The 15,557-nt window shown below is 45.6% G+C and overlaps 1 protein-coding gene across 1 annotated transcript in view; it reads left to right on the top strand.

Annotated features, from left to right (window-relative positions):
- The window catches only part of CNTLN (centlein), a 761,842-nt gene that overhangs the window by 218,097 nt on the left and 528,188 nt on the right, over positions 1 to 15,557 (top strand). Inside the window, exon 8 of the mRNA XM_063954396.1 lies at positions 662 to 838. Within this exon, the coding sequence (XP_063810466.1) occupies positions 662 to 838 (177 nt within the window). The remainder of the gene's footprint in view (positions 1 to 661; positions 839 to 15,557) is intronic.

Genomic DNA, 15,557 nt, shown 5'->3' with positions numbered 1-15,557 from the left:
TTTTCAAAGCAGAGCAGCTTTCAGCAGAGTCCAAGGATTCTACAGCTTAGTGTACTTCTCATATAATAGAACTTTTGTTAGAAAGCTAGAACTACACACATGACTGTTTTGTAACATGGTTTGGAGTCTAAGTTCCTTTGTAGTTTTTAAAATGGTTCTGTAATAACCTTAATAAATACGAATAAAAATGTTTTGTAGAAATACATAGTTAGAACATAAACATCACATTCTTTTGTCTCAGAGGGCTTGATTCAGTTCTGCGCAATGTTAATAGCCCTGGGAAGGAGGTCCCGGGGCTATTTAATTGTCCTCATCGCTAGTCGGGAGATGCCAGTTTTCACACCTTAAACCGGGTATTTATTCGCGAGAACCGGCATGTGTTGCTTGCGCCACACTGAACCGAAAACAGCATTGCGTCACTTGTTTAGTCTGATTTCTACTCGCTCCTCAGGAGGGGTGCGAGTAGTAATCAACTCGTCGGGCATAACAGTGCGATCAATTGAATAGCTCAAGGACCTCCTTCACGGCGCTATTAACAACATGCAGAATTGCATCGAGCCCAGATACAATTCACTTTAGATTGCAAAATGTTATTTCCTGAAACCATGAAAGGATATGTACTAATAGTTTAGGTTTTTTTTTTATTCTTTTCTTTTCTCAGATTTATAATGACTTGAATGCATGTTATGAAACAGCAAAGTCCAGTGAGACTCAACTGCGGCAAAGTAATATTGCTCTCACTGAACAGCTACATCAAAAGGAACAACATATTAGCCAACTGCAAGTGAAACTGCAAGAGGCCCTCAATGCATTACCCAAGCCACCTCAAGAACCTCAGGTACAGCATTAGGAACTGTAATGTATTTATATTTTATGAGTGGTTCACCAGACCAGCATTATTACTAGATATGTGTTCACTCCTTCCTATAGTGAGTATTGACTTTTTCTTTTAACCTCTTGACTGCACAAATAGCACACACAAAAAAAATGTTCAAGATTGCTTTGTGTTGTGACTGTAAAGTCCATTAGCTATTCACTCGTTAATGGTTGTGACTTAGTTTTTAACTGCATTTTATGTTATGCTTTCTTTAACTCTACTGTGTTTATTTTTAACTTGTAAATGCAAAGGTGGTGGAGATGGTTGTTAGCCGAAAATGAAAAACAAATTCTAGCATGGCCTAGTTGAAAAAGATAAAATAACTTGTTGTTTGTTAGCCACTATTGAAATTGACTTTGGGAAAATCTGCTTGAACATGCAGTGATAGAGAAGGACAATTTTATTTCAAATTAAGGTTTTGTTTTTTTTCTTCCTATCAACATCTGATAAATGGTCAGGATGCACTGGTTGAAAACACTAATCAAGAACTGAGTGGACAAATTTTGCATATTTGGTGACTAAGGGCCTAATTCAGCATGGTTTACAGTTGTGCGAAAAATTGCACAAGTGCAACCCTTTACACTAGCATGCGGGGTGACGCCCAGCACAGGACAAGTCCGCCCTGACCTGGGCGAAGGCAGACTGCAACCTGCAATGTTTAGGCTCACAGCGGCGGCGTGTTACATCACGCAACCTCCAAGGCCTGCCCCGCAAATGTACCGGACATGCCTGCATTGTCTGGACCGTGCCCCCACCGTGCCACATCGCCGCCTCAAAAACGTTGCGTCGACGTCCCCTCTTGCCCTGTGAATGCCTCTGCCAGTCAGCTGGGCAGAGGCGTTCGCATATGTAAGATGCCGTCGCATCTGACTGTGCGCAGTGTGAATTCTGCTCATGCGCACACTCCTGAAGGGTTTCAGCATGTGAACGCAACGTAGATGCGTTCCATGCTGAATTAGGCCCTAAGATTGCCAGGGCTCCACTGTTGGAACAGTACATTTTCATAATAAAAACAGGAATAGCAACAGAGCAAAAATATTTATTTTGCTATAGTTCTACTGCTACTGCTTTAAACAAATAGCCAAATGTATTGCATCCCTGAAAGGGATCACAACAATAAAAGATGATTTGTCTTCTCCTCAGCAGTTTTCTGATTTAGCACATCCACCTGTTAAAACAGAATTTATTGTAAAGTCACTGAGTGGGAATTAGTATTCTCTTTGAGGATATGTTTTATGTATTCTTTGTATGAGCTTTCCTCCTGGCATTGCCAATGAACCCTTTTTACAATGGCATTGCCAGAGTAAACTTGTGATTTGGGATTCTAGAGAGAATGAAGAGTGAGATTTACTTCATAATGCACAAATACAGCTGTACTCCAACCTTGCTTGTGCAAATTGCAGAACCCAAGAGCTCTGCAAGAATGTCAGCAAGGATTACCATGCAGTGTCCAAGTACTTTGTGTTAAAAGATGCTATTAGCAGATTTGGTAGTTAATTGATGACATCAAATAATATGTTTCTAAGAGCAATTTCAGTTTCTGCCTTGAAGTCCTTGCATCAAGTTGTGATTTTATGAACTGCAAAACATGAAAACCAATGTCCTTATCTATTTCAGGTGTTACACAAATAGACTTCATTAAGCATTATAAACAAATGTGTAGTAGGGCCCTACTGCGCAACCCTCCTTTGCTGCCTGTGTGGAATTACTATGGTCTCCCCTGGACCACAATGTGAAGCAATGAAAATGGTGTGGTAATCCACAATGGGCGCTAGAGTGTTCTAAAAATAATTATTTATTTGTATAACATAGGACAAGACAACATAAATTAAAAAGACACCTCAGGTGTCAACAGCATCAATACAAAGACAATCACGGAAATTATATAAAAATACTGAAGAATGTAAAAACCCTTAATCCTGCATATATTTCAAACACTTGTTTGAAACAGCATGATCTAAAAAGCTTGTTAAATATCCAAAAAGCATTTGGTAAATGGAAAATGTTCTCAATCATCCCAATAGAGCAGGACGGTATGAGGCTTACCCAGTTAATGAAGATGGAGCCACTGGTGGTAAGTGAGCAGAGTGCAGTCCGGACTACGCACCCTGCTGGGCTCCAATGCTTTAACCAAATAAACCGATCCCTTCTCCTGATGGTCCTTAGCAAGTCACAGTCACTACAGACGCGTTTCAAGCCACACAATCTCTATTTCAAGGTATACCTTAAAAAAGAGCCTGTGCGGCTTGAAACGCTTTGGTAGTGGTTTTCTGATGTCACAGTGATGCTGCAAGTTTCTTAATTCTATAACAGCAACGTATTAATTTCTCATTTAAGTCAGGAACAATTTAATAATTGTCTGACAATGGGGCTTATTGAGAGGAAGTCGCTAATGGCACTGCTGCTGTGTCTTCATATGCACAGCTATGTAAAATATCCAAAAGCCACATTAGGCGTCTTGTGTAAAAAGACGCCAACCTGTGGATTTTCAGATTTGCTGCTTAGTCCGTAGACAGAGCATCAGATCAACATCATGACCATTGAGTGCCGAATCGGGCTTCTGCGTAACCTCAGAATGTCCAGCTTCTGGGCCAGTAAAACTGCATCCAAGGACTTGACCTTGGTATGCGCAGAAAGTGGGGGTGACTTACCCCCATTTTCTGAAACACTCTCCCTTCACACTCCGAAATGCCTGCAGCCTGTCAATTAGGCTGCAGCATCTGGGGCACTGGGCAACTGTTATTTTCAACTGATTCTGGGCTGCATGTGGGACTGTATCAGCTCCAATGTAAATAATGTATAACATATCTCATATTACTTGTAAAATTATGATTTATGTACATGGCTGTTGTATTTCCAGAGTTTATAGTTATGGTTTGCAAAATAACCTTCCCTTCCCCCAAAGAATGAACGGAAAAAAAATAGAAAAAATCCAACATTCACACTTGAAAGTTTCATTTGGCAATATGCTCTCTTTTTTAAATATAACTTTTACCTGTGTGATTAATAAATATTTAATTGTGTTTACTGAACAAATGCATCCAATGTCTAGCTGTCTTGCATTTTAGGTTTGTACAGGTACCTGCTGACATCAAAGACTAGTCTAGTAGCTCAGACATCTGCGGAAGCACTGCAATTAAATGGAATTGAATATTTTTATTTGTAATGGAAGATCTGACAGGCATACGCTTTCTGCTGATAATGTAATTCTCTTGCAACTGTTAAAACATTCTTTTAAATTCCTCCCTGTAAGTCTTAGCAGGAATTACCTCTGTGAGAAATTGCTGCTGAAACGTTCAAAGGGCTGATCAGTAGGGAGCACGGGGAGCATCAAATGAAAAAATATGGAAATAAATGGATTATCTGGCATCACAAAGTATTCTAAAGTGCAGGTGCACTACACTTTTCCACTTCTTTGGTGATCCCACTGAACCCTCTTTGGGTCTGCTTAGAGCAGCATATGAATTATAATTTCACAGATACGGGTCAGCAACACCAGCTTGGTTAGAATATGTCAACCATTGAAACCATGCGGTAAGCAGGCATAGAATGGGGGGCTGCTCCAGCAGCCCTATGAAGAAGCTTTTTAAAGAAAAATGAAGACTTCAAGTGCTGCAGCAGAGGCACTGTAAGTGTTAGATGTCAGTCAGACATCTCCTGCTGCAGCTCCATCACCTCCCCCAGCGATGCTGTACACTCCCGCGTCCTGGTTGCCAGGTACTTACAGTGGAGGCTCTGGTTTTCTTCCTGTTAGTCACACACGACCGCTGTTCTCCTGGATCGCGTGGCCGCACTCAGGGAGGAGGTAAGTGGGTCCCCTCGGCGTGACCCGCTGTAAATTACGATCCAGCGCGGCCGGTGTGGACACTGTGGCAGTACAGGGACCCCACTAGACCACCAGGGCAAAGGCACAGGTCGGTTTTACTAAAAAACGTTTGTCTATGGCCCACAGTACCTGGTGGTGAAATCCAGCAAGGGGTTAAGGCCCTGACCTGCAGCCCCTGCCCCAGTCCCTGGGTGCCATTTAGAGTAAATGTTCCAGCGCTGGAGCTGCATCTCTCTCTCTCCCTCACTCCCTGTCAACGTTTGGGCACCATCTTCACATGCTGAGCTGATCCTGGGACTGTTTGGGCAAATCCTCCTCTGTAAAGCCGCCTGCATGTCAGCGCTGTGCATTTTACAGGACACTTAAGTATTCTACATGTCTGTTGACAGTGTTAGTTAAGAAACAGTGCATTTAGTCAGGGTTATGTAGTACAAGTACCCTGGGATATACATCCAGTATTTACTGTGCATTGATATAGCTAATGAGTGTATAGCTATACTTAGTATTACTTAGTATTGCTAGTCCAGTGCAGTTTTATTGCATGTGCCTTATTGAATGCACGCTCTGTTTGCAACAAATTTACATCCATCCATGACCTCTTCATATCTCACAACTTTAATCTGCTGGCTATAACTGAAACATGGCTCACACAATCAGACACGGCCTCCCCTGCAGCACTGTCACACGGTGGTTTCCACTTCACACACACATCTAGGCCTAATAAATGTAAAGGTGGTGGGGATGGAATCTTACTGTCACAGTTTTTCACATACACTGTTCTACCTCAGGTTCCATCACTCGCATTCACATCATTTGAAGTTCACTCTATCAGGATTTTCACCCCCTTCTCTCTGTGTGTTGCAGCTATCGATCGCCCTCCTGGGCAACCTAAACAACAATTTCTAGAAGATTTTTCTGCCTGGCTCCCACACTTCTTATCCTCTGACATCTCCACCATCATTATGGGCGATTTCAATATAGCTCTTGACAGTCCACAATCTGTTCATGCATCCAAACTCCTCTCTCTAACCTCCTCTCTTGGCCTAACCCAATGGTCCGACTCCTCTACTCACCAGGAGGGCCACTGCCTTGTTCTTGTGTTCACCAGGTTCTGCTCAATTTCCAAATTCATTAACACTCCTTACCCTCTCTCTGATCACAACCTGATCACCTTCACAATCTCTTCTATTACTTTAAATTCTAGGACACTAAAACCAAGCAAGCCTCCTCTAACACTGAAATACTAACAATATAAATTTTCAACAACTTTCCACTTCTCTGCAACAACTTCTCTCACCAATCTCTACATTCACCACACCTGACACTGCTGTATCCCACCTGCACCAGACCCTAGAGAGTGCCCTTGATGAAGCTGCTCCAGCTACCCATCACACTCCACGTAGGCTTAGATGCCAACTATGCCACTCTAAATCAACAAGACACCTACAAAAACTGTCACGTAAAGTAGAACGTCAGTGGCGGAAATCTCAGAATCCAAGTGACTTTCTCACATATAAGACTACCTACCACTCCTATCGTCGGGCCCTGGACACTGCCAAACAAACATATTTCCAAACTCTCATCTCATGCCACCAACCCCAAGCGACTTTTTAATACATTTAAATCACTTCTTTACCCTCCCTCACCTCCCCCACTAGCTACTATCAGTGCACAAGAACTTGCTTCCTACTTCAAGGATAAGATTGATAAAATCCGAGATGAAATTGTATGCTCTAACTCAGCCAATGACCTGCTCAATTCCCTATCTGAACCCTCTGGCACTTTCTCTTCATTTGATCCCACAAGTGAAGATGAAGTATCAACACTCTTTTAATCCTCCTACTCCACTACCTCTCCTCTTGATCCTGTACCCTCACAGGTCACTAAAAGTTTGTTTCCTGTGCTTATCCCAACCTTAACTAAAATCTGTAATCTCTCTCTCTACTGGCATCTTTCCATCTCTGTTTAAACATGCAGTGATTACTCCCATTCTAAAAAAACACAACTCTGACCCAAACACACTCTCTAACTACCGTCCCATTTCTCAGCTACCCAGTCCCTCCAAGCTACTTGAGAGACTTGCCTACACTTGCCTTACACACTTTCTTAACTCCCATAACTTATTGGACCCACTTCAGTCAGGCTTTCGTGCCCAACACTCCACAGAGACGGCACTGACCAAAGTAGTGAATGATCTAGCCACTGCTAGATCAAAAGGCCATTACACACTACTTATTCTTCTAGATCTCTCTGCTGCGTTTGACACTGTTGACCACTCTCTTCTCATACAAACACTAGAGTCCCTAGGTCTTCAGGACACAGCCCTTACTTGGTTCTCATCCTACCTATCTAATCGATCTTTCAGTGTTCACTTCTCTGATTCTACCTCCTCTTCTCTACCTCTATCAGTTGGAGTACCGCAAGGCTCAGTCTTAGGTCCTCTGCTTTTCTCAATCTATACCTCCTCTCTTGGTAAACTAATCAGCTCCTTCGGATTTTAGTATCATTTGTACGCTGATGATACTCAAATCTACCTATCCTCCCCAGATTTATCACCATCTGTATTGGCTCGTGTCACTGGATGCCTGTCTGCCATTTCATCTTGGATGTCAACTCGCCACCTCAAACTCAACATTTCCAAAACAGAATTAATTATTTTCCCACCAGCTAAGAGTAGTTACCAACCTGATATCGCCATAACTGTTGACAATGCAACTATCCACCCTCCCCCACAAGCTCGCTGCCTAGGTGTCATCCTTGACTCTGAACTGTCCTTTGTTCCACATATTCAATCTGACTCTAAATCATGTTACATGCACCTTAAAAACATATCCACAATACGCCCTTATCTTACACAAGACACTGCAAAAACTCTAATCCATGCACTCATCATCTCCCGCATTGATTATTGTAATAGTCTCCTTACTGGTCTTCCCAAACATAGGCTCTCACCACTTCAATCCATTTTAAATGCAGCTGCAAGGCTAATCTTCCTCGCCAGACGTTCTTCATCTGCTGATCCACTCTTGTCAGTCCCTCCATTGGTTACCGGTATTCTACCGTGTCAAATATAAAATACTTTTACTTACATACAAGGCTATTAACCAAACTGCACCATCATACATCTCCTCACTCATCTCAAAATATCTCCCTACCAGACCCCTCCGCTCTACACAGGATCTGTGTCTCTCATCCACATGTATTACCTGTTCCCACTCAAAATTACAGGACTTTACCCGGGCTTCACCCACTCTGTGGAATGCCCTCCCACGCACAATAAGACTCTCCTCTAGTCTCCAAACCTTTAAACGTACCCTGAAAACTCATCTCTTCAGACAAGCCTACCAAATTCCTGACCCACACACATAACCTTCAATGCTTCCCTATCCAGTTACATCCCCTCTGTACAGTCCGCATAACCTCACATTTTGTCTTCTAACATTGCTGGGTGATCATATCATACAACCCACTAAGAACCTAGCAATCTGGAGAACCATTATGTAACAGGTAGCATCTATCCTTGTGTATCAATGCCTATTTCTCTGTAGATTGTAAGCTTGCGAGCAGGGCCTTCCTACCTCTATGTCTGTCTGTCTTTGCCCAGTTTTGGTCTATAACTGTTGTTCTAATTGTAAAGCGCAACGGAATATGCTGCGCTATATAAGAAACTGCTAATAAATAAATAAAATGTCATAATTTCTGCATTGTACATGTGACTCTGTGTGTGTGCATATACAGCTGCTGCGTGACTTCCATTCCGTGTATCTCACTCAGATTGCTATCCCTATATTCTGTACCCTGCAGGAAGCTAAGTGCGTCAGGGGTATTAGTTCATATAGGTGTTTCACAGGATATACTTTGTATTTTTCTCGGTGATTTTCAGTCACCATATACCTCTTGAACTCTCTGTTTGTGCTAATACACTGCACAGAGGGTTCTTGTTAAGGTATTATCCTGCTGATATTGTACTGGGTTGCCCGTGAATTGAGCTTTCAGGTATGTTAGCTACAAGGGGTGACTGAGCTGGGGCTGATCCCACAATGCGTGGTGGTGATGCTGCAGACACATTAGAGGAGAACATAGCAGCAGAGGGTTCAGGTTCTGGGGGTTCTCTACCCCCAGTGGGTCTGTAGCAACGGGGGTTCATAATGACCCGCCTTGGGCTACTTTCTCCACATTATTAAGTACGCTGGTAACTAGACTTATGCCCCCTATGGGACCTCACGTGCCAGTACAACTTCATATTGTCCCTGTGGTTAATCCGCCATGGGCAGATCAACTGTCCACTCAGTTACAGCAATTGAACCACTCATTGTCTAAACAGAAATCTAACCCTCACCCGCCTAAGACCAAGGTGTCCTCTAAGCGGACCATTACTTATTCACAATCCACCCACGTCCCAGACACCTCGTCTGATGAGGATGGCGTGTATACTGACCCCACAGACTCTGATCCAGATACTTCTGATGGGGAATCTGTCTCACAGATGGATGTTCCTGACTAATTGGAGGCTATCACACTGATTCTTCAAATTGCTGATGACCCAGAGCCTGATGCTACCTCTAAGAAACCGGACAGGTTTAAGCGGCAGAAGGTCGTTAAACAAGTTTTACCTCACTCTGACCATTTAGTTGACATACGTCAGGAATCCTGGGAAAATCCAGGAAAGAAATTCACACCTCACAAGAAGATGCTAGCTCGCTATCCTCTCGCTGCGGAGCTAAGTAAAAATTGGGAAACACCCCTGCCAGTCAATTTGCAAGTGGCGCTGCAGGTGGTATCCTCAGCTCTGCCTGTAACTACCGTCACTTCTCTGAAAGAACTGACGGATAAGCGTGTGGAGGGTTGCTTAAAGGCGATTTACACCCTCGCAGGTGCTGTGCATTGGCCCACTATTGCAGCGACATGGGCTGCAGAGGCTATTGAAGCGTGGGCTCCGGAGGTGGAAGCAGAGCTGCCTTCTAACTTTTCTGATAATGCTAGACAGTGTCTCTCGTATATTGTCACAGCATCTCATTACATTAAGGAGGCGGCTTCTGATGCTGGTGTTCTGGTGGCCAAGGCTTCTACTACGTCCATTTTGGCTCGCCGGATCCTATGGCTACGGTCCTGGTCTGTGGACCTGGACTCTAAGAAAACCCTGGAGGTGCTCCCTTTTAAGGGAGACATTCTTTTTGGAGAGGACCTCAACAAGATAGTGGCTGACTTAGCTTCTGCTAAAACAGCGTGTCTACCTACTAATGCTCCTTCGGAGCTGAAGGGTAAGAGTACTTCCTTTCGCTCCTTTCGTCCTTCAGGTAAAGCAAAAGGTCAGGCGTGCCCGAAACAGGCTCGCACTTCCAAAACCGCTAAGCCCAAGCCTAAATGTGCCTGGGCTGCCCGTCAGCCTGCTTCCAAAACTGACAAGCCTGCTGCATGACGGGGCAGGCCTCCCTCTGGGGGATCCCAGAGTGGGAGGCCAACTAAAATAGTTGAAGACCACTTCCGACGCCTGGGTACAGGAAGTCGTCACTCGCAGATATGCCATATCCTTCAAGAATCATTCCCCTCATCGATTTTGCCTGACAGACGTCCCTTCAGATCAAGTGAAGGCAAAAACTCTTCATTCGGTGGTACAGTCCCTCCTGGACACAGGAGTGGTAGTACAGGTGCCTCTGGCTCAGAGAGGCAAGGGGTACTTTTCACCGCTGTTCCTAGTCCCGAAACCGAATGGGTCCTCTCGGCCCATTCTCAACATCAAGTCCATGAATAAATTTGTGAGGGTCTCCAAGTATCGTATGGAAACTCTTCGCTCTTTTGTTCTGGCCTTGAAGCCTGGGGATTATATGGTCTCCCTGGACATACAGGATGCTTACCTGCATATTCCTATTGCAATGTCACATCAGCAGTACCTGAGGTTTGCTGTGGGCAACCTCCATTATCAATTTCGGGCTTTACCTTTTGGTTTTTGGTTTGACCACGACCCTGCGTGTCTTCACAAAGGTCATGGCGGTAATGACGGCTGTACTTCGCCGTCAAGGGGTCAGGATCCTCCCGTATCTGGACGACTTGTTGATCCTGGCAAATTCCCCAGAAATTCTCCTACGTCATCTGGATCTGTCGCTCCAGTTTCTCTATCGTCCTAAGTGGATGCTGGGGTTCCTGAAAGGACCATGGGGAATAGCGGCTCCGCAGGAGACAGGGCACAAAAAAGTAAAGCTTTACTAGGTCAGGTGGTGTGCACTGGCTCCTCCCCCTATGACCCTCCTCCAGACTCCTGTTAGATTTTGTGCCCGAACGAGAAGGGTGCAATCTAGGTGGCTCTCCTAAAGAGCTGCTTAGAGAAAGTTTAGTTTAGGTTTTTTTCTTTACAGTGAGTCCTGCTGGCAACAGGATCACTGCAACGTGGGACTTAGGGGGAAAGTAGTAAACTCACCTGCATGCAGAGTGGATTTGCTGCTTGGCTACTGGACACCATTAGCTCCAGAGGGATCGAACACAGGCCCAGCCGTGGAGTCCGGTCCCGGAGCCGCGCCGCCGACCCCCTTGCAGATGCTGAAGCGTGAAGAGGTCCGGAAACCGGCGGCTGAAGACTCCTCAGTCTTCATAAGGTAGCGCACAGCACTGCAGCTGTGCGCCATTTTCCTCTCAGCACACTTCACTGGGCAGTCACTGAGGGTGCAGAGCGCTGGGGGGGGGGCGCTCTGAGAGGCAAATATAAACCTTATACAAGGCTAAAAATACCTCACATATAGCCCATAGGGGCTATATGGAGATATTTAACCCCTGCCTGACTGGAAAAATAGCGGGAGAAGAACCCGCCGAAAAAGGGGCGGGGCCTATCTCCTCAGCACACGGCGCCATTTTCTGTCACAGCTCCGCTGGTCAGAACGGCTCCCAGGTCTCTCCCCTGCACTGCACTACAGAAACAGGGTAAAACAGAGAGGGGGGGCACATTAATGGCTATATATATATATATTAAAGCAGCTATAAGGGAGCACTTAATATAAGGATATCCCTTGTATATATAGCGCTTTGTGGTGTGTGCTGGCAGACTCTCCCTCTGTCTCCCCAAAAGGGCTAGTGGGTCCTGTCTTCATTAGAGCATTCCCTGTGAGTTTGCGGTGTGTGTCGGTACGTGGTGTCGACATGTATGAGGACGATATTGGTGTGGAGGCGGAGCAATTGCCAAATATGCAGATGTCACCCCCCAGGGGGTCGACACCAGAATGGATGCCTTTATTTGTGGAATTACGTGATGGTTTATCTTCCCTTAAACAGTCAGTGGAGGACATGAGGCGGCCGGACAATCAATTAATGCCTGTCCAGGCGCCTCAAACACCGTCAGGGGCTGTAAAACGCCCTTTGCCTCAGTCGGTCGACACAGACCCAGACACGGGCACTGATTCCAGTGACGACGGTAGAAATTCAAACGTATTTTCCAGTAGGGCCACACGTTATATGATTTTGGCAATGAAGGAGACGTTACATTTAGCTGATACTACAGATACCGTAAAACAGGGTATTATGTATGGTGTGAAAAAACTACAAACAGTTTTTCCTGAATCAGAAGAATTAAATGACGTGTGTGATGAAGCGTGGGTTGCTCCTGATAAAAAGTTGATAATTTCAAAAAAGTTATTGGCATTATACCCTTTCCCGCCAGAGGTTAGGGCGCGCTGGGAAACACCCCCTAAGGTGGACAAGGCGCTCACACGCTTATCCAAACAAGTGGCGTTACCCTCTCCTGAGACGGCCGCACTTAAGGATCCATCAGATAGAAAGATGGAAGTTATTCAAAAGAATATATACACACATGCAGGTGTTATACTACGACCAGCTATAGCAACTGCCTGGATGTGCAGTGCTGGAGTAGTTTGGTCAGAATCCCTGATTGAAAATATTGATACCCTAGATAGGGACAATGTTTTACTGTCGTTAGAACAAATAAAGGATGCATTTATCTATATGCGTGATGCACAGAGGGATATTTGCACACTGGCATCTCGGGTGAGTGCTATGTCCATTTCAGCCAGAAGAGCCTTATGGACACGACAGTGGACAGGCGATGCGGATTCAAAACGTCACATGGAGGTTTTGCCGTATAAAGGGGAGGAGTTATTTGGAGTTGGTCTATCAGACTTGGTGGCCACGGCTACTGCCGGGAAATCCACTTTTTTACCTCAAGTCACTCCCCAACAGAGAAAGGCACCGACCTTTCAACCGCAGCCTTTTCGCTCCTACAAAAATAAGAGAGCAAAGGGCTTGTCGTATCTGCCACGAGGCAGAGGAAGAGGGAAGAGACACCAACAGGCAGCTCCTTCCCAGGAACAGAAGCCCTCCCCGGCTCCTGCAAAAACCTCAGCATGACGCTGGGGCCTCTCAAGCGGACTCGGGGACAGTGGGGGGCCGTCTCAAAAATTACAGCGCGCAGTGGGCTCACTCGCAGGTAGACCCCTGGATCCTGCAGATAATATCTCAGGGGTACAGGTTGGAATTAGAGACGGATCCTCCTCATCGTTTCCTGAAGTCTGCCTTACCAACCGTCTCTTCCGAAAGGGAGAGGGTGTTGGAAGCCATTCACAAGCTGTACGCTCAGCAGGTGATAGTCAAAGTACCCCTATTACAACAAGGAAAGGGGTATTATTCCACTCTATTTGTGGTACCGAAGCCGGATGGCTCGGTAAGGCCTATTCTAAATCTGAAGTCCTTGAACCTCTACATAAAAAAGTTCAAGTTCAAGATGGAGTCACTCAGAGCAGTGATAGCGAACCTGGAAGAAGGGGACTTTATGGTATCCTTGGACATCAAGGATGCGTATCTACACGTTCCGATTTACCCCGCACACCAGGGGTACCTCAGGTTCATTGTTCAAAACTGTCACTATCAGTTTCAGACGCTGCCGTTCGGATTGTCCACGGCGCCTCGGGTCTTTACCAAGGTAATGGCCGAGATGATGATTCTTCTTCGAAGAAAAGGCGTATTAGTTATCCCATACTTGGACGATCTCCTAATAAGGGCAAGGTCCAGAGAACAGCTGGAGACAGCTTTAGCACTACCTCAAGAGGTGCTAAGACAACACGGGTGGATTCTGAATATTCCAAAATCCCATTTAATCCCGACAACTCGTCTGCTGTTCCTAGGAATGATTCTGGACACGGTTCAGAAAAAGGTTTTCCTTCCAGAGGAAAAAGCCAAGGAGTTATCCGATCTGGTCAGGAACCTCCTAAAACCAGGAAAAGTGTCAGTACATCAATGCACAAGAGTCCTGGGAAAAATGGTGGCTTCTTACGAAGCAATTCCATTCGGCAGATTCCATGCAAGAATATTCCAAAGGGATCTGTTGGACAAATGGTCAGGGTCGCATCTGCAGATGCACCTGCGAATAACCCTGTCACCAAAGACAAGGGTGTCACTTCTGTGGTGGTTGCAGAAGGCTCACCTATTAGAAGGCCGCAGATTCGGCATTCAGGATTGGATCCTGGTGACCACGGACGCCAGCCTGAGAGGCTGGGGAGCAGTCACACAAGGAAGAAACTTCCAGGGAGTATGGACGAGTCTGGAAAAGTCTCTTCACATAAACATTCTGGAACTAAGAGCAATCTACAATGCTCTAAGCCAGGCGGAACTTCTCCTGCAAGGAAAGCCGGTGTTGATTCAGTCGGACAACATCACGGCGGTCGCCCATGTAAACAGGCAGGGCGGCACAAGAAGCAGGAGTGCAATGGCAGAAGCTGCCAAGATTCTTCGCTGGGCGGAGAATCACGTGATAGCACTGTCAGCAGTGTTCATCCCGGGCGTGGACAACTGGGAAGCAGACTTCCTCAGCAGACACGATCTTCATCCGGGAGAGTGGGGTCTACATCCAGAAGTCTTCAACATGTTGATAGACCGTTGGGAAAGACAAATTGTAGACATGATGGCGTCTCGCCTCAACAAGAAACTGGACAAATATTGCGCCAGGTCAAGAGATCCACAGGCAATAGCTGTGGACGCACTGGTAACTCCTTGGGTGTACCAGTCAGTGTATGTGTTTCCTCCTCTGCCGCTCATACCAAAGGTATTGAAGATCATACGGCAAAGAAGAGTAAGAACAATACTAGTGGTTCCGGATTGGCCGAGAAGGACTTGGTATCCGGAACTTCAAGAGATGCTCACGGACGAACCGTGGCCTCTACCTCTGAGAAGGGACCTGCTACAGCAGGGTCCCTGTCTTTTTCAAGACTTACCGCGGCTGCGTTTGACGGCATGGCGGTTGAACGCCAGATCCTAAAAGGGAAAGGCATTCCAGAAGAAGTCATTCCTACCTTGATTAAGGCACGGAAGGAAGTCACCGTGAAACATTATCACCGCATTTGGCGAAAATATGTAGCGTGGTGCGAGGATCGGAGGGTTCCGACGGAGGAATTCCAACTGGGTCGTTTCCTACATTTCCTGCAATCAGGATTATCTATGGGTCTCAAATTGGGATCCATTAAGGTTCAAATTTCGGCCCTGTCAATATTCTTCCAAAAAGAATTGGCCTCTGTCCCTGAGGTCCAGACTTTTGTCAAGGGAGTACTGCATATACAGCCTCCTGTGGTGCCTCCGGTGGCACCGTGGGATCTAAATGTAGTTTTAGATTTCCTCAAATCCCATTGGTTTGAACCATTGAAAAAGGTGGATTTGAAATATCTCACATTGAAAGTGACTATGTTACTAGCCCTGGCCTCTGCCAGGAGAGTATCTGAATTGGCGGCTTTATCTTATAAAAGTCCTTATCTAATCTTCCATTCGGATAGGGCAGAACTGCGGACTCGTCCGCATTTTCTCCCTAAAGTGGTATCAGCATTTCATCTGAACCAACCTATTGTGGTGCCTGCGGCCACTAGCGAC

Source organism: Pseudophryne corroboree, chromosome 1 (assembly GCF_028390025.1).
Source record: "Pseudophryne corroboree isolate aPseCor3 chromosome 1, aPseCor3.hap2, whole genome shotgun sequence".
NCBI lineage: Eukaryota > Metazoa > Chordata > Amphibia > Anura > Myobatrachidae > Pseudophryne > Pseudophryne corroboree.
This window is presented reverse-complemented; position numbering and strand designations above follow the sequence as displayed.